The sequence below is a fragment of the Brachyistius frenatus genome, unplaced genomic scaffold (genome assembly GCF_029030835.1).
Source record: "Brachyistius frenatus isolate BFR_SWC_R1_liver_20210118 unplaced genomic scaffold, ASM2903083v1 Contig_220, whole genome shotgun sequence".
NCBI classification, from domain to species: domain Eukaryota; kingdom Metazoa; phylum Chordata; class Actinopteri; family Embiotocidae; genus Brachyistius; species Brachyistius frenatus.
Window position 1 is genome coordinate 94,248 of NW_027210819.1, and position 19,704 is coordinate 113,951.

The window sequence follows — 19,704 nt, forward strand, 5'->3', positions numbered from 1 at the left end:
GATCATCATGAACATTTGAAGAGTTGTTTTCTAGTGTTCCCTGATTTACTTCACAACAGAGCGGGTGATTGCATCATTCACATGAGCATTGACAACAAATAGCATTCAGACATGCAAAAGTCTCCACGATGCCATAACACCATGACTGGGAGTGAAAGATCGTATTCTGTGTTCACTGCCAAGGGCTCAAGGAGGATCATTCACATGTAGATGTGTCCTTCTGGAAGTGCCTCAGCTATACAATTTCCATTTAGATAAGGTGTATACACAAATAAAGAAAGGACATTGGGTTCTTCATTTGATTAACTAATCATAGTCTTTGTAATTCCACTCGGAGACCTTGAAGGGCAGTGCCGGGCTGTGCGCCCTGATTAGCCGATGCATGATTGCTGCTGCTGTGGCACAAATCAGTTCAAGTGACCCAGCTCCATACACTACACAGCAGCAGTGATTAAACAGGCGGGTAAGATGTGGAGTTTCTGTCTGTTTAATCCCTTTTCCCATTGTCTAAATAGATAGCCACAGTGTAGTCCCTGATCAGCAATAACTGGATACCATAAGAATTGGAGTGGGAGATGATTAGGCTCTTTAAAGCTCCCCGGAGGTTGGACGCAGGTTGTTGGTGATTAGCTTGAACTTAAAGATACATTCTGTTCTCGTTGCCTCTTGCTGGATCAGAGAATTCCTGATCAGATTCTTAAGCTGGGAGAAAAATAAAATTCACACACAGCCCCAAGATAGATGAGATATCTTTAAGTAAGAGGAATCCACATTTATGGCACAAGTGAGGAAGCTTCAGCTTCATGGCATGTTGACAAACCAAAGAAAACTCTTCTCAACCTCCCGATTCAAAGCTCAAAGTGCTTTAACCTTCTTCCCACTCCGCTGCTATCCCTCTTCATGCAGTGCAGTGGTGTCTCCGTATTATCTGAAGGCTGTATAGAAACTCTACAGCCCCTCTCCATGACTGATCTCTTTTGATAGAGCTCATTATGCAAACTGCTCCCAACTCCCGCCGCATAATTAGTGCTTAATTAATTTGAGTGAAATCTTTCATCTGTCTGCGTCCGGTCAGCTCCTTCCTTCCATTTACAACATGATATTAATTTCAGAGGGGGGAATGGCAGCCCAGCTGATGAAAAGGCTGATATAATTAATCAAGTACTGTATCTTTTTGCTTCATTTTTTTGCAGGAATAATAAGTGTGATGAGCCGAGTCTGATTAACCCTATTATGCTCCCTAATTAGGGTGATCATTTAATAATCAAGGAAGCAACATAATTATAAGAGAATGCAAATTATGCCATCTAATGAAGAGTGTGCCAATTCTGGGAATTCTTTGTTTGGAAAATGTGGCATTCCCGAATCAAATGTCAAGAAAAGGTTCTTCTCTTAATGTGCTATTTTTCTCTTGCTGTACTCTTCATTTAGGGACGTGCTTACGCAGCGGAGCCCAAAATGTTTACAGTGCTTTGTACATTTCTTAGACTGGTAAATCTCTCTATACAGAACAACCACAATGAAAGGAGAAAAACAATGGTTAAAGTATGCAACAAAAGGCACATACGTCATATATTACTAATGTTTTATGGGCAGTGGAGGAAGAAGTATTCACATCTTTTCCTTTAGTAAAGGCTACCGACATGAGAATACACCAATACAAGTCAAAGTCCCGCATGACAAATTCTACTTATCTACTTAAAATCAGATTTTTGGAATATTTAGTGAAATAAAACCAACCACTATTTGATGGAGCTGTTAAATAAATTGTAATAGAAACTGAAATGTGACTCTGACAAGAAACTTATTTTGCAAGATGTCAGCGGACAAAAATGTTGGAAACCTCTAGTTTAATGTTTACCTTTGTGTTGTATTTTAAAAGCTTGATATATTATCCATTGTGCCACATCTTCATCTGAAAAGTAACTAAAGCTGTCAGATTAATGTAATGGAGTAAAACTATATTTCCCTCTGAAATGTAGTGGAGTGGAAATATAGAGTAGCATCAAATGGAAACACTCGAGTCTCAAAACTGTACTTGAGTAAATGTAATTAGTTGCTTTTACTTTCACTCAACTGAGAGTAGGAGTTACAGAAAAACGGTGAATGTCTTTTAGTTTGGCTTTCATCAGGGCACCAATTGGTCCTGTGGGTTTTACAGAGCTTGAGACAGCTGCTACTATAAACTTAAGGGCACACGTTTAGTACCATGGACAGCAGCCAGTCTCCCTGGAGCAATGCCACTCTTCTAGTGACCGTTTCACATGTAACTAATGCAAATAATTCAAGAAGCGGATGGTTATGTATTTAACAGACATTTTCATATGGGTCTAATCCATTTTTAGATGAATGGACGATGACCAATAGATAAAGGATATGGCCCATTAGGTCTGCCAGAGTCCATTTTTCATGCTCCTAGATGATACAGATCCTGTCTTTACTTCCATCATGATAATGATGACCTCATATATGGCTTCTATGAGCAATGGCCTTGATTTCTTTTCTCTTAGATGGAGTTGTTATCAATAAAATTAGAATCTTCAGGGAGCCAGAGAGCAACAGAGGATGCACCTTTTATACTTTTGTGACAAACGTAGACTACTGAGCTGAACGCCTGTCGGTGAAATCCTTTGTATGCTGCTTGCTCTTGCTACAGTGTGCATGCCTCCTCCATTTTTTTGTATCTGTGAGGTGTACGTGTGTGTCTACATGAGTGCACCTCAATTTGCTTCTCTTTACCCCCATAGTGCAGCTGTGCCTCAGAGAACTCTTGGGAAGTAATTGAATGAGCTGGAGCAGAGGGGGAAACCTGTGGCAGTGAATGTGGAGCCCGCTGGCCTTATTATCTGGAATATGGCCTCCGCTCTGCCTGCGCTTTCTCATCCACTCATGAATACAGAAATGAATGTGATGAACGTCACAGGTGAACGCAGAGGGGAGAAATGGGCCAGAGTCTGTTTTAATCAGCTCCCAGATAGAACAATCACTTCATCCACCTCCACAGCTCGGAGGTGAATGAGTGTTTAACATTCCAGGGCATGCTTTCGGACAGAGGGCTCCACCCCAAACAACCAACGGACTGCAGAGAAGAGACACTCTGATGTTTTTGATGAGTGAATTAGAGCTAAACGCGCCCCGGGGGCTCCAGCCACTGATATGCCTGATATGCAGGAAGACATATATTTAATAAAAGACTCTTTACAAGAAAAGAAAATTGAGCGTTGTCCCTTTGAAGCCTCTGTTCATATGTCTCTGTAAACACAATGTTAGATATAACAACTGAAAGCATCTACGATTTGACCTTTCATACTTTATTTGCCTTAAATTTGATTGTAATCCCACTCTGAAGGTGAACGGCAGCACGGAGTGTATATTGCAAAAATATTATTTTACTAGCTAGCTCCCTAAAGCTTTTCCGAAATGTCATTAAAGCTCATGAACGTCTGTCCTCGTCCTCGTATAGTCATCAGCATCATTGTCAAAAGTACAGATGACACCAGGGACAGCTCCAGTCAACTCCATGAGGTCCATTAGTCTTAAGCTCAGAGCTATACCACTTTACAGGGCTTTTCACAGTAACCTGGTCTCATGGGCATCCTTCTAAAGTACACTTTAAAGTCTAGACAGTGACCTCTGTGTTGCTCTCGTGGCCAAACAGGCAATTTCCCCATTGATCTTCTGGGTGCTACAGTCTCACTTATACCAGAAGCTTGCTACAAACCTTTTACTATCGTTGTTCGTTACAGGGGTAGTTTGACTGCTTTCACAGTGACATGTTGAATTCCCTGAGATTGAATTGTTTTCCAGGTCTTCCAGGAGAAATCACTCATTGGGAATAAAGGACGCGTGTCCCAGTTAGCTGTCGGAAAATTGCCACGAGGATCTTGCCAGAGAACAGCAGACTGAGTGGTTAGTTTGCATCTGAGGTATCATCGGGACCAAATCGATTTACATAGATAATAGATAGATAGACGGACGGACGAACAGACAGACAGACAGACAGACAGACAGACAGACAGACAGACAGACAAGAAGCAAATTTATTCTGGAACTAAATTACAGAATATAAAATAGAGGTAGTAAAAATATTAAATATTTAAAAAAAAAAAGCAGATTATATACAATTTATATACAAATAAAAATAGAATGATATTAAATTTAATGAAAGTAAAATAAACTAAACTAAACATTCAACATATCAACTGGTTTATCAGAAGCACAGGGATATACTGGCTGCTTCTACACTGGAGCAGAAAAGTCAATCAAAGACAACATGAATCCTTTTAGTTTAAAGTGAATAGTTCGCGCTCATCTGAAATGTAGAAAAAAAAACACATTTTATATTAATTTTGTTGTCCTGTATTCTTTCAGAAACCACAAGATGAAGCAGAAAACAAGTTATGTAAAATCCCTGTAACTGCACTGGAAATAGCAGGTAAATCTATTAAAGGGATCCTGCAAAAAAAAAAAAAAAAAAAAAAAAAAAAAAAAAAAAAAAAAAAAAAAAAAAAAAAAAAAAAAAAAAAAAAAAAAAAAAAAAAAAAAAAAAAAAAAAAAAAAAAAAAAAAAAAAAAAAAAAAAAAAAAAAAAAAAAAAAAAAAAAAAAAAAAAAAAAAAAAAAAAAAAAAAAAAAAAAAAAAAAAAAAAAAAAAAAAAAGAGAGAGAGAGAGAGAGAGAGAGAGAGAGAGAGAGAGAGAGAGAGAGAGAGAGAGAGAGAGAGAGAGAGAGAGAGAGAGAGAGAGAGAGAGAGAGAGAGAGAGAGAGAGAGAGAGAGAGAGAGAGAGAGAGAGAGAGAGAGAGAGAGAGAGAGAGAGAGAGAGAGAGAGAGAGAGAGAGAGAGAGAGAGAGAGAGAGAGAGAGAGAGAGAGAGAGAGAGAGAGAGAGAGAGAGAGAGAGAGAGAGAGAACTGTGTGGCAGCGACTGCTGCCGTCATTGGTAACGATCCTGGTCCTAAAACAGCAAGTGAACAAGTAGCAACAAGACATTATTCAGGGGGAAAAGGCACTTGCTCTCAGGCCAAGCAGGGTAATGAATTGCTTAATTAACAAAGTAGAAATAAGCAATACATATGAACCCACATTGGGGAAAATTATGTGTGTGAATTGCAAATGCACGGATTAATGGAGAAGCAACATGGAAACAAACAGGTAGATTAATAAACAGATCAACTGAACGAAGGAGAACGGAGAAGATCTGAGCCATCTGGAGTAGCTTGTAGCTGTTTTTGCTCAGTAGAAATAGTTTGAATGTGTTTTGGACAAGCCCATTTAGAACTCCATTTAAAAAGCAATCACTTCATTAAACTCGGGCTCTTTTGTTCTACTGTGTCATTGTTCTCTTGTTGGTTCCTTTCTGCACTCCGTTTTGGGGACAAAGGCTGAAGCGAGGTTGTGCTGTGTCTACAGCCAGTCTGATTAAATCTGGGTCCCTCGCTGGCTCTCTCCATGGTGCTGAAAGAGCCCTCTATCAGATTACAACCAGCCAGAATAGGACCTCAGCTAATCCATTACAATAATTGATTGACAGTGCAGTGAAGGTGGCCCTGTGGTGAGCACCAATTACAGTCATGTCCTTTTGCTCTTTCAAATTGGCACAGCACATGGAGGCAATCATTCATCTGGGAAGTACAGGAGGTTTCTGTACAACTACGGTGAGAATGAATGTAATCTAATTTTTGTGAAATAACCAATCTCCTCCGCAGCTCGCTCGGTAACCATTGTCGATGTTTAACGGAAACATCACCGCGATGCCTGCGAAAAGATTTGAGTACTAAGCTTTGGTTACTGGAGAACTTTCCCAGAGTCCTCGGGATTAAGCCTTCATCCTGTAGGTGGTGCAGTGAAGTAAGAACTGAGCTCTGATGTCAGACGCTCGGAGAAGGATTCCTCTTCAGCTTCACCAACTTCTGGTTGTACAGTTAAGCCATAAACTACCAGACCTACAACAGTTCAACTCACATATCATTTTTAAGGGACTATTTGCATAAAACGGAACAAATTTAGATCTATTGTAAATAAACATGTGACATCACGAAGTAACATTTTAAAACATTATTCATTCACGTTTTTCACTTTTATATATAATCTAAGTGATTACATTGTCAGCATAATCAGCAAGAGGAAAGCAGAACATTTCAAATCCTACGTGATAAGGTTTAGGAGGATGTAGTTGAGCCTGCATTAAAGCAGCAGCAGCTGTATGCTAATTAGGCGCCTATGCTTCCCGTCCACGCAGGGCAGCACGCGCCACTGAGCAAACACGCGCATGCGTCAGTCCAGCCGAGGCCGGCGCGGCGGCCCACGCGCCCACAGAAATGATCTCGGGGGAAAGAGGAACTCGTTAAAATGCCATCAAAGCTTGTAGCCCCAACAAACCACCACTAATAGATGTTCAGACTGAAAGGCATCAAGCAACAGAGCAGAGGAAGCAAACCACAACCAAAAGTATATTTAAGAGAATATCTATAAATATGACATCTTATCTTATCTTATCTTATCTTATCTTATATTATCTTATATTATCTTATCTTATATTATATTATATTATACACAGGAGAGTCAGAGTGGCTCGGGAAGGAAAATAAAACACCTTAAATCTTTACAGAAATTGTGATTGTTAATACTTAAAAGAAATGTCAAACTTAGTCACAGAATCAAAACACGAATTATTAGTTTCTATTTAGTTTAAACTCTATCTTAAAAACAGTGACAACTTTTATTCCATTTTTTGGGGTAGTTTTTACGTTTTAGGAAATCTGTCATTCAACCATGTGTAAGCAACATAACGGTTTGTTCTCGGGCAGGTGAGAAGGATCGGGACTCCGAGGTCTGTTGAAAGGAAGGCGCAGACCTGCAGCTCAGCTCCGGTTGTGTAATTATTTGACTCGGTCATACTGCAGCTTTATGCAAATGAGGGGAACAATGTACGACGGTGGAGATTAATTCCTCCCTGGTCTGCAGACTGAAAGGGAAAAAGAAGGCGCTCTCTGCCAAGTGGCGCACTGCCGCATACATTTGGCCATTATAACGAAAAAGGCACAAATACAATGCACGAGATACGCACAGCAATCAAAGTTGGTAAAGAAAGGAGGCCACAGGATATTTGTCGAAAAAGTTCCGTTAGTCAGGCAGACAGGAGGGTGTGGATTTAGACAGTTTGGTTGAAACTTAGTTTTGTTTAAAGAAATGATTAAAATAAATGAAGCCATACAAAATCTACTGGACTCGATTCATTGCAGACTTCAAATCTTCTTGAAGCAGAATGGGACTCGACTGTCTGTATCCAACAACAACATCAGCTCTGAATATCTGTGCAGCATTTTCCAACACGAGCCGCGGCCTTCTTTGTCTGAAGCACGCGTCTCGCTGTGGGCCAGATTGGCCGCGAGTCCCGTTTCACAGTTAAGAGGTCAATTTGCCTTTCAAACGAAAAAAAAGACAAGAAGACAGGATATGTGAGCACGGGCAGACGTGGCTATTGTGCTCAAGGACCAGAGGGCCTTCTTATTACTTATGTATGCACCGAGATGTCTGATTTATATGTCGAGTTAAACTACCGAGACTGACACGTGCCCTAAAATAAAGAAACACTCCCTCTATCGTGTTTATTGAAGACATAATAAAGGGGCTGTAAAACGGGGTTGTTTCCTTCGTTCGTCGGCCTGCGTCATGTGCGTCATGCGCTTCAGTAAAAGAGGCTCAAGCGTGGTTGGAAATCAAATGAACAACCCGGGCAGCACGTTCACTGCACGCGGCAGAGTTGTGAATTGTCTTCTTGAGAAGCATCACAGCAGAAGTCAGTAGAAACAGAGCTTTTGGTTTGTATTTAACCAGCTTGTTTCAGCCCGTCTTAATTCGAAATTGTGATGATTGTGGCAGTGACTGACATTTCCTTTTGCCAGCTCCAGGGCCCCCGGAGGAGAGCCACAAAGCAGTGGCACGTGTGCATTTGTGTAGGGGCCCATCAGACCGTAAAAAGAGGAGGGTCCCGGCGTGTGTCTCTGCCGGGGAGGGGCCGAACGCACACGTTAATGGAATAAACCGCCAGTACATCTGCGAAGCTATCTGCACATCCTCCGACGAAATCCAGCAAACCCCGACTCTGAGCCCTCCCACAATAGAATCCACTGGGATCCTGGTTTCATCCGATTGGTCGGGGATGCTGCAACAGGGGGGGCGAGAACAATAGCATCATTCCGGCATAAAAAGAGTGGAGCTATGCCTTAGAGACGAAAACATTTCTGCAACAGAAGGATCGATATACTGGGGAGATAAAGTCCCATAAGCTTCTAGTGTTGCCATATTTTGAACAAACCTGGATACTCTAGACTTCACCCACCTCCCCGAAGTGCCTTTCCGCTGCAACTCGCCAAGATGCCCAAAGGATTCCTGGTAAAACGAAACAAGAAATCTGCACATGTTTCCTACAGGACCCGCTCAGACGGAGATGACCTCCAGGAGCCACCCGCCCCAGCTGCCTTGCCGAGTCAGACGGACCCCTCCCCGCCGATGTCCGTGGCGTCCAGTCCGGACCGCGCCTCAGCATCGCCGGATTTCACCGGATCTGACGCGCCGGTGCCAAGACTGGAGAAGCCGGCACAATTCGGTAACCCAGAAGCGGTGTGCCAAACCCTCTACAGCCCCACCCGGCCCATTAGCAAGGAGCACGACAGGGGATATTTTGAGCGAAGTTTCAATCTGGGCTCGCCTATTTCTGCCGAGTCATTCCCAACACCTGCCTCCTTCTCCGGCCTGGACCATCTCCTGTACGCCCCGGTCGACCTGAAAATCGGCACCAGCAACAGCAGCCGCAGCGGCACCACCAGCAGCCTCCCGGGACCGAGCAACCGGGTCGGCATCAAAAGACCCGCAGCTGAGGGAACAGAGCGCAAACCTAAGCCCGCCTCCAAGAAACCCAAAGCCATTCGAAAACTCAACTTTGAAGACGAGGTGACGACTTCTCCGGTGCTTGGTCTCAAAATCAAAGAGGGGCCGGTGGAAATGAAGCCGAGGGCGCCGTCCTCCGGAGGAAACAAACCTTTAGGGGAGTTTGTGTGTCAGCTGTGCAAGGAGGCGTACGCGGATCCCTTCTCTCTGGCTCAGCACAAATGCTCCCGCATCGTCAGGGTCGAGTATCGTTGTCCTGAGTGCGATAAGATGTTCAGCTGCCCGGCAAACCTCGCCTCTCACCGCCGCTGGCACAAACCCCGGACCACCGGTGCACCGGCGATGCCAACCGCACAGGGCATCAAGCCTGAAACGGCCAAAATGCCACCGCTAGGTGTCAAATCAGTCTCCGACGAAGCCAAAGACACGAGTGACAGAGACACCCCGAGTCCAGGTCTGTCTGAATCGGGTTCTGAAGATGGCTCGTATGACTGCCAGTTCTGCGGGAAGAGGTTTAAGCGACAGGCGTACCTAAGAAAACACATTATGGGACACCAGGCCCTGCAACAGAAAGTTCTGGAGGAGCACGGGTTTCAAACTAGTGACCGCGCGGCAGAGCAGGCTCCGGTATCGGTGCCGGTGCCGGCGTCGGCCTCAGCCTCAGCCTCCTCCTCCTCCTCCTCCTCAGCATCATCATCGTCATCATCCTCAGAGGAAGCCTCAAACCAAAGCCCCCTCAATCTGAGCCCGGTGGACTGCCTGCTGTGCCCGGTGTGCGGGGAGAGTTTCACCAGCAGGGCCGGTCAGGAGAGACACCTGCGCCTCATGCACTCCTCCCAGATTTACCCGTGCAAGTACTGCCCCGCCACTCTCTACAGCTCGCCGGGGCTCACCAGGCACATAAACAAGTGCCACCCCTCGGAGAACAGGCAGGTGATCCTGCTCCAAATGCCGGTGCGCCCTGCCTGCTAAAGACAACATAGAACTTGTGCCTTTGATGGGGGTGAAGAGGAGGGGGGCGGGCGGGGGGAGGGGGAGGGGGAGGGAGGGAGGGAGGGGGTAAAAAAAAAAAAAAAAAAGGGAAACAGAAAAGTGGCTCTGGTGTTAAAAACAAACAAACAAACAAACAAACAAACAAACAGAGAAAAAGCAAAACTAAAAGTTTGTGATGCTCACTGCCATAACTTTAGGCCGATGGAAGGCAGGATGGTTTGATGTTTCAGTGGTGTCTTTTCCATGCCAATCAGTGATTGTCTAATGCTTCTCTTTATATTTGAATTACATATAGGCCTATTTTGAGATTTTCTTTCTCAAATTAGTTTATCAAGAAAAAAATAATACAAAGCGTTAGTTTGACTGTTAAAGGGTATTTTTCTAGGACAGCACATGCTCAATAATAGCTTCTAGACCTAAGAAATGTCTTAAAATTCTCAGAAATCCTCTTCCCCATCCAAACTCTGAATCCACCGGCCGATCGCTCCACCGCTGCAGCTGAAGCTCGTTTGTGAACAACAGAACTTCAACTTTGTCTTGGTGGGAACAGAAAGAGTGACTGAAGAATTCCCTGTAGTAGAACCACAAATGCCTTTAGTATACAGATAAAGCTAGTCCGTACACACACATCCAAATCCCGCTGTATAACTAACTGCCTTAAACAAGTCAACATAGATTGTTTTAAGTTTGAATGCTGGCACATATTTTATTATTAATATTGAAGATTGTTGCAATATTTTTCATCATATGTTTATTTATTTATTTATTTATTCGAATTCTTTTATGTAACTTATTGTTGTGTTTGTTGTGAGTTCTTCTGTGAATCGTTCTGGCAGTTTACATGTCGTAATAGCCAAAATCTGTTTTATTTTGTGTTTCTTTTGTCACGTTTATGAGTTGTGCTAATTGTCGTGGGTCGGCTTTTAATCTTCAATCTCCACAGCTCTTGTAAAAAGAAAAACCCCGTAAAGCTCTTACCTTAGATGCAATCTTTTTTAAGGACAAGTTATTTTTCTTAATGTCGGCTTTTATAGCGCTTTGATTGTATGTGTATATCGTTGTTGTCTATCGAAATAAAATATTTTCAAAACGACACATGGTCTCAACTCGCGTCAACTTTTTTCAGAGTGAAAATCTGCACAATTAACTTTATATGTGAACGAAAATTCGCCTCATTTGTCGAAGGAGATTTATGTTGCTGTCAATAATGGGTTTGGTGATCATTATTCAAATAATACATTTGTTGATCCTTGTTTTTAGTTTCACTAACGTGTTCCTGTGACGTTTTTCTTTCCGGGGAAGTCAGGCTGACAAAAACCTATTTCTGATTACATGCAGAGATGACATGAAAAATGACATGATTTTGCTACTTTACAAAGATATAGACAACTCTGTCATTAACGCCTCTGATTGGACAATCTTACTTTCAGGACACACATCGAAACAATGATCATGTGCGCACATCAACAGTTCAAAAAGACCCGAATACGTTTCTATATATATTTATTCTTAAACGGTGTTTTGTGGATTTCAGCTTAAAACCATTTTTGTCCATAAATTCATTCAATCCAAATGTTTGAATCTTGACTGTTTATTGCCGATCAGGTGGTTTGTGGGTTTACGGGCCTCCTGAGGTTCCCGAGCAACATCAGAAATAGATTCATTTTAGACTCCAAAAGTTTGAAAGATGTCATCATCCAAAGACGTTTAACTTGTCAGATCAGCTCTCAGTCGGAGATGGTGCGTGGTGGTTCTATTCAGTTCTCCAGAACAGGAACAAGAAACCCTCCAAACTCCCTGAACGAACCTTTGCCTTCGATCCCGTTTGTCAGACTTCTTCTCCGTAAATCGAGCCTCGGCGGCTCCATAGACGCCGTTTCTCCGTTTCTCCGCCACACAGAAGCACTTAGGACCTAATAATAAATTCTCTTCTTAATACCATGTCAGGACATGACTGGAGGACAAAGAGGTGGCGGATCAGAGCTCATCTCTGCAGCAATAAAACATCCATCTGCTTGAGAAAACACACGCAGCTCCGTTTTTGTTGGTTTTCAGTTAATTGAGGCACAACTGAAAACACGTGACTTCCCTCAAGTATTCAGGTCATTTAACGAGCAGCTTCACTCTGAGACACCTGCTGTGGACAGAGATGAACCTCCAGAGATGAACCTCCAGAGATGAACCTCCAGAGATGAACCTCCAGAGATGAACCTCCAGAGATGAACCTCCAGAGATGAACCTCCAGAGATGAACCTCACTGATGGAAACACTTCATCCAGTCGGAAGAAAAGAACACCAACAAATCTCATTTACATAAACCTGTGTCTCGTCTTGCTTCTGCATGTTGAGACTCTGCACATGTTCAAGGACAAAGACAAGAATCAAACTTAGTGTCTCTCCCCTTTAAGACATCAGTGAAACAAGACAGATATTGAAGACTGGAAACTGAAAACAGTCATAAAAGAAGTTTGTAGTAAGATAATGTGAGAGAGAGAGAGAGTGAGCGAGAGAGAGAGTGAGAGAGTGAGCGAGAGAGAGTGAGAGAGTGAGCGAGAGAGAGAGAGAGAGAGCGAGCGAGAGAGAGAGAGAGTGAGCGAGAGAGAGAGAGAGAGTGAGCGAGAGAGAGAGTGAGAGAGTGAGCGAGCGAGAGAGAGAGAGAGAGAGAGAGAGAGAGAGAGAGAGAGAGAGAGAGAGAGAGAGAGTGAGAGAGAGAGAGAGTGAGCGAGAGAGAGAGAGTGAGCGAGAGAGAGAGAGAGTGAGCGAGAGAGAGAGAGAGTGAGAGAGAGAGTTTTAGGGCTCAAATTATGGTCAAGTACCTTTCTTGTGTCTGTGTTTGGCCCGGAGGAGGCAGGACACCCGGAGGAGGCAGGACACCCGGAGGAGGCAGGACACCCGGAGGAGGCAGGACACCCGGAGGAGGCAGGACACCCGGAGGAGGCAGGACACCCGGAGGTGCTGCCACCGGTGCACCTGTACCTCCTGCTGAGCTCCATTGTGCTGCCTGGTCTGAGCAGCAGGGAGACAGATGGGAGGAGGGTCAGGTTACCCCACTGCTAGCACAGCTGGGCCGGGTCACCAAGCTCAGGGTAACAGCACCGTCACGGCTGCACACATCCAAACACACTCACAACTCCAAATCTGTAACACGTCGCTTAGCTGTTGTTCAGAAAGAAAAACAAGAAATGATGCAGAATTTCAAATTGATTTAATGAAATGTTTAAATTTTCACATTTCTAATAAAGATAGCAGGACTTCGGTCATTAAAAACAGTTTGATATGTTGACAAGTAATGATGAAATTTTCCAGCTTTTTTTCCCTCTTTCTCTTATACAAAGATTATATTACAGGCATTAATATATTTATATTCGGAGGGCAAATGAAGCCCTCAAATTTGACACAATGTACAAGGATTTCTAAAACAAGAAAAAAAAAAACATCACACTAAGACTAAGACTAGTTCATTTTCTTCACACGTATAAGACACACAATCTTATCTTGGTCCAAACTAACACCTCCAGGAACTAAACCACCAAAAGAGGAGCACAAACCCCTTCAAAAGACATTTTCTATGACCAACAATCTTTAGATCTACATCCTGGGTGTTTTCTTCAAGTGACTTTGGGGGAAATAATAACATTAAAAAGAGCATAGATGGGATCTAGGCCTATATGTATACATTCTTCTCAAAAAAAAGCAAAAGCAAAAATACCGGTGTCAATCTTCTTGCTATTTGGATTCCCCATAAATCTGCTGGAGGATGAACCAACAAAAGGAGACGTGATGCCGGAGGAGCACGGGGAAAGTAAGGCATAGTAGTACAACAGATGGGAGAGTTGGATCTTGAGTGGAGCCCTGGAAATAGGGTGTGAGTCTATAGTGTGTGTGTTTTGGTGGAGGTGACACCCGGCTACCATGACAACCCCAGCAGGCAGGTTGGAGGGGTGAGACTGACGGCCTCGCTGTTGCTCGGAGAGCTGTTGAGAGTTTAACTTTGGCTTACCCCCCCAACCCCCCCACCACAGTCCTCTCCTGAGGCCTCAGGAGGCGACATAGGGAGAGGATCATGGGAAGGAGGCGGAGCCACTTGATTCCAGTCACAGGTAAAGACGGAGCAGCACACCACCTACAATGAAGACTGAACAGAGAACCCACCGCTCCAAATCCATCTGTTGTTGTTTTTGTGGGAAGCACAAGACCGACCTTCAAGAGACGCACTTTGTTTCAGGCTGCCTTAACGGAGATGTGATGCAGGGCGACCGCCGGGCGTCTCACCGCGCCCGCCGGGCGTCTCACCGCCGGGCGTCTCACCGCGCCCGCCGGGCGTCTCACCGCGACCGCCGGGCGTCTCACCGCGCCCGCAAACTCAAACGTCATTATGAGGTTCAAAGGTGCTGCGACAGATCAACTTCCAGGACAGAAATTACACAATTACACAATTACACAGGCACTGTGAAGCTTTCTAAGAAACTCACACACACACACACACACACACACACACACACACACACACACACACACACACACACACACACACACACACACACACACACACACACACACACACACACACACACACAGTGCATGGATTTAAGATTCACCTGAGGCTCTGGCGGTATTTTTTCACTAAACAGCAAATTAATACGCAACACAACATGACAACACAACAGTTCATCAAATAGTCCTCTCTATATGGACATGTAGCAAACAAACATCAGCAAATCATATTTAAAGCAATTTACATCCAAGAACCAAGAGAAACATTCAATGCTAACTGATGGGAGCGAGTGCAAAAATATTGGTTGGGAATGTTGGAATGTCGATGTCTTCGCTTCACAGGACAGGAAACTGATTACAGAGGAAAGAGACAGGAGGAACTTATTCAATTACTGAACATGAGCCCATGTTAACGACATCAGAAAACAATTACAAACGCAGTCCTTTCTCATTCCAGCAGAGCTGCATAAATCAAATCATGACACAATCCATTGGAATTCATTTAAAAAGGAAAATGAGAGCAGTAAAAGAAAAAAAGAAAAACGAACAAATTTCATTTTAGCTAAAGTTAGAAAGACGTCATTGATTGTCCCCTCAGGGTTCAAAAATGTTAAAAAAACAACAACCTCTGACTGTATGTGTTACAGGAAGCCAGTGCAGTAGTGCAACGAGCACAGATCATCCTGGGGAGATATTCCCCATGCATCAGTCTTTTCTCCTTTCCATTATAGGAGGATGGTCCATAAACAGTCCCAACAAATGCTACCAGGCAAAACAACAAAAAGGTTGTGGCAGATGCAAAAAGAGGTAAAAAGGCAGACATGTTTAGAAATGGATACCAATCTGTTCTGCAGCTTTAGCTCGGTGTCACAGACGACTCGGGGCTTCACATGAAGTGTTGAGACAGATGAGATGCAGCAGTCTCCCATCCCTCACTATAGTAAGAACTTTACATGTTTCTCTAGTGCAGTGAGAGTGAACTAGAAAATGAGGAGTTCAAATTAAACTTGGGTCACAGGTCACTCTTCCTATGCTGCTGATTCTTCAGCTGAAACCACCAAGATGAACATAAATAGCTTAGTCTCATGTCCATCTCAGCCAACGCAGTGAAACACCACAACAAACTGAAATGTATCAACAAAATCAATGATTGCCACTTAAATTAAAAATTGCAATATGCTCCAGTTACATGTTTAATAAAACAGACCCCCCCCCCCCCCCAACAAAATAAAATAAAACAAAACAAAAAAAACCAAAACTCTTGCAGTCACGGCTGGATGTGTGAGGTTGTTGAAGGACAGATTAAAGGCTGCTCTGGGACGAGGGGACGGTTGAGGAGCTCAGTTGGAGGATTTGCTTACAGCGCTGGCTGATCGGCGGAGTTTTCCAGAAACTCGGTTCTTTGCGGCGCGGGGCATGATGGGAGAAACCTGCTCAGCACTGTTCGTTGTTGCTGCAGGATTTCCAGCTTCGGTGCTCGCACTGCTGGTGAAGGACCCTGATGAGGACAGAAAGACGAGACACAATGATGGAGAGAGACGGCGATGGTGAGAAGTGGGAAGGTTCACTCCACTTTGTTTGACTGTTGTACATCTCAACATGCTTCGTCATGCAAGTGCTGCTCCCGAAATCAAGATTACCCACGTTAGAGGATTCTCACCCACATTTACAAAAGTTACAATAGAAACTGTCCCAACGTGTTTGTTCTGCTACAAGTCATTAGAATTAAGAAGAAACATTTCAGAAACGACATGCTGCTATCACATGCTGGAGAGAAGCAAAGCTTGTTAAAAGGGAAGCTGCCATTATTCCCAATAGTTTGTTGAGATGCTTATACAATATAAAAAAATTAGATGCAACCTTTGTGGCTAAAAAAATAGTTCACAGTGTGAAAGCAGAATGCTTTGAATTAAAATAAAATTACACATTACGCTCTTGTTGTGAACATGTGGAGCCTTCAAATTGTCAAACATCGTCCTTTCTCACAAAAACTTCACATCAATGATTATGGGATGGCGAACAGGAATGAGCCGGAGGTGGGCATGAAATACCGGTGAGAACAATCAAGTATTGTGAACGTCGACTTCCTCACTGTGCCTCTGACCAAACCCAAACCACAGCCCCCCCGCACCCGCCCGGCCCCATGCCTCCAGTTTAAACAACTTTTCTGCTTTGTTGAGATGGCATCTGGTTGCCTATTTTCTTTCCTATCCTTTTATTTCCTGCTATTTTTCAGAGGCATCTCAAGTTGCAGCGGCTAAAAGGAACGGCAGATGGCTGGAGTAACAGACACTTAGCAGCACAGTGGACACCGGCAGCATCCAGGGCCGGGCTCGCTGGGAGGAGGCTGGGCCACGGATGAAACGCTGGGGGGGGGGGGTGTATTGTGAAGGGCGAGAGGGGAGGAGAAGGGGTCTGAACATGAATTCTCAAATCTGCATATGAATATAAAAAAGGACGGGCTTGTCTAAAAATGTGGGCGGCCTGACGGACAAAACAAATTCTGCATTCTCGTATTCTTCTACTCATTCCGACAGTAAACACTTTGTCTTACAAATTAGGCACAAAAAGCATCAACTGTAAGAAGCTCTGACAGACTGGAGCCCCATTAAAGGTAATATACACAGACAGGACGCAGGTCTAACACCCACCAACACACTTAGCAGACATTCAAAAATAAACAGTCTTGTTGATGACATCCGTTTCTAAAGGAAGTTCTTCACTGGATGGCCTCACGTTAACAGAACCAGAAGAGGCCGATGCGTCATCACTGGCTTCATTATAACCTCTCACTTCCGCTCCTTACGCAACCAAAACTAAAGCCTTCTGGTGAGGTTCATTTCAGAGGGAAAGAAGAAGGAAGAAACAGAGAGGGAAGGAAAACAAAGAGTCTTTAAATGGCCCCGATATCCCATCGGTCCTCGCTGCAGCAGTTCAAACAAGGCTTCAGATGACAAAGACGTCTTCCAGTGCGGCAGGTGTTAGTCTCAGAGTCTGCCCCAGGCAAACAGGCACACTCCAACAGGAGGAAATGAGGCGGGGGGTGGAGGGATGGGGGGGAAAGGAAAGGAAAGAAAGGAGAAAAGTGTTTGCTGAGGGAAGAGATAAAGGCGCACCACATGCAGAAGCGAGGGCCAGAAGTGTAGCCGTATTGTTCATGCTGCTACTTAGTCAGGTGCTAATTGTTCCCATCGTGCATCACTCTCAATTACCAGCCCGGCCTAAACAGTAGGATCCCCCCCCCCAAATAAACAGCCTGGTTTCTCTGTCCTCCCCCTTTGTCAGAGCACTCAGTAAATAAAGCTTGGTTAGTGCTGAATGAAAAAGAAGGGGTTGGGGGAGGGGGGGGGGCAGCCAGGATGAGTGAATGAAGGGGAGGAAAGCTGCTGGACCAAAACAAGCTTCCGACCTAACTCGGGGCTTACCTTCACCACAAACTGTATTTTAATCTATAAGGGAAAAACAGAGTAGAGCATCATGTGAGAAGGCAGCACACACACACACGCACGCACGCACACACACACACACACACACACACACACACACACACACACACACACACACACACACACACACACACACACCACAGCAGAACAGGCCGCTGCCTCTGGAAGGAGACATTCAGACGGTGTGTGGTTAGTTGTCACTGGAGGGTTTAAAAGTCAGAGAAGATTAATTGATTTGGGTGATGAGATGATCAACAAGTGCCGTTTGTCTGCAGATACCTTGAATGTTATGATGTCTGATGGTACCTGATAAATTGGTTCATTCACAGATTCCAAAAGTGAGCCCATTTTGAAATCCAAAGCACAAACGATGGGCGGTTCACATGGAAACAAGCGTCTGAGCAACATTCCCACCAAGCAGAGGGGTTAGAGGGAGTGAAGGATGCTGAGACACCTCACAGGTTCATGGGAGCGCTCGTGTTTCATCCTGACAGAACAGTTGGTTTTGTTTATGTGCAGTTCCATTTTTAAGAGTGTAGCAAATGATCTAAAAAAAATAAAATAACTAAAAACCTACAAACTAAGCAAAGCGGTGCAAAGTGTAACAGAGCGGTGGGACGGTGGCCCACATGGCAGATGGACCGGCTCATGCAGGAGGCCATGATGTCATAGAGAGACTGAAGTTACATTCAGGGTCATGGAGGATGAAGCTGGGGAGGATGCTGACAAGCCAAGACGGTAAGGAGAAGGATGATTGATACGAGTGGGCTCAGGTTAAATGTCTTACAGCAAATCTGTAAAACACTGCAGGAGGGCTTCATTTAGCAATCAGCATGCAGGCTCTGGTTAAACTCTAGACCTGCATTGCATTTACAAAAGGGCTAAATCAAGCGCAACCCAGAGTGTTTTGATGATGGTGGAGCTCACAGTGAACTAAATGAATGGATGGATGTTGGCAAGCTGTGGCTGGGCGTCATGCCTAGTGTGGAGGAAGCAGGCAGAGTCTTACAGTCCAGTTTAGCCCAGGGGTACTCCATGTCCCAAACCATCCCCGGCCAACGCCTGCACGCTGTCATGGAGCATGGATGACATGTTAGTGGCAGCAATGGAAGCCAGAGCAGGAGGGACAGACAGGCAGATGGATGTATGTACGCACACACACACACACACACACACACACACACACACACACACACACACACACACACACACACACACACACACACACACACACACACACACACACACACACACACACACACACACACACGGCATGAGGAGCAGTGTCAGCCAGCTATAACGGCCACATTAAACAATATCCCTGATGAGACAAGAGGATCAGGCATGATAAGGCAATACTAATATAATATATTCAGATGCTGTGTGTGTCATAATTATGGTTCTGAAAAAAGCAAAGAAGCCTTCCTGTTTGGAAATCCAAATAAAGTAAAACACAAATTTATAAAAATACATTAAAAAAAAAACTGTTGCAACAATTTTGATAATCAAACATTCATTTAAGATTTTAAAAGCAAAATACAAAACTGTCACTAGTTCAGGTTTCTCAAATATGAACTAATAAACACAAAAAAGTGAAAATGTAATTTAAGAATTTAGAAGATGGAGAATTTTTTTGTGGTTAATATTTTGTAGACCTGATTTATTGGTGGATAATAACTGCTAGTTGAAGTCATTGTTCGTACAGGGGCAAAAAAACAAACAATTCTAATCCCTATTGACAAAATTCATTCTTACAAATGTGCGAACATTTCTGTGGGTTGGAAAAATTCGTCGATGAACCAACTGTGGGTCAAAATCTTTGCACTTTCCATTAAATATGAACGGCCACACATAAACATAAAATCACATTATTCTATGAAATGGAT

At 43.9% G+C, this 19,704-nt stretch overlaps 2 protein-coding genes across 3 annotated transcripts in view; one reads left to right on the top strand and one right to left on the bottom strand.

Annotated features, from left to right (window-relative positions):
- Positions 1-8,158: 8,158 nt before the first annotated feature.
- Positions 8,159-9,893, top strand: insm1b (insulinoma-associated 1b). Its single transcript, XM_069719661.1, has one exon. The coding sequence runs from the start codon at positions 8,373-8,375 to the stop codon at positions 9,855-9,857; it is 1,485 nt and encodes a 494-aa protein (XP_069575762.1). The 5' UTR covers positions 8,159-8,372; the 3' UTR covers positions 9,858-9,893.
- Positions 9,894-14,214: 4,321 nt separating this feature from the next.
- ralgapa2 (Ral GTPase activating protein catalytic subunit alpha 2) overlaps positions 14,215-19,704 on the bottom strand; it is an 85,672-nt gene continuing 80,182 nt past the window's right edge. Inside the window, exons 41-43 of one of the 2 annotated variants that reach the window (XM_069719688.1) lie at positions 18,828-18,887; positions 17,798-17,821; positions 15,781-15,870 (exon numbers count right to left, since the gene is read on the bottom strand). In XM_069719688.1, the coding sequence (XP_069575789.1) occupies positions 17,817-17,821; positions 18,828-18,887 (65 nt within the window). In that variant the 3' untranslated portion in view covers positions 15,781-15,870; positions 17,798-17,816. Of the gene's footprint in view, positions 15,871-17,797; positions 17,822-18,827; positions 18,888-19,704 lie in introns of both variants that reach the window. The other variant, XM_069719687.1, reaches the window with a different exon arrangement.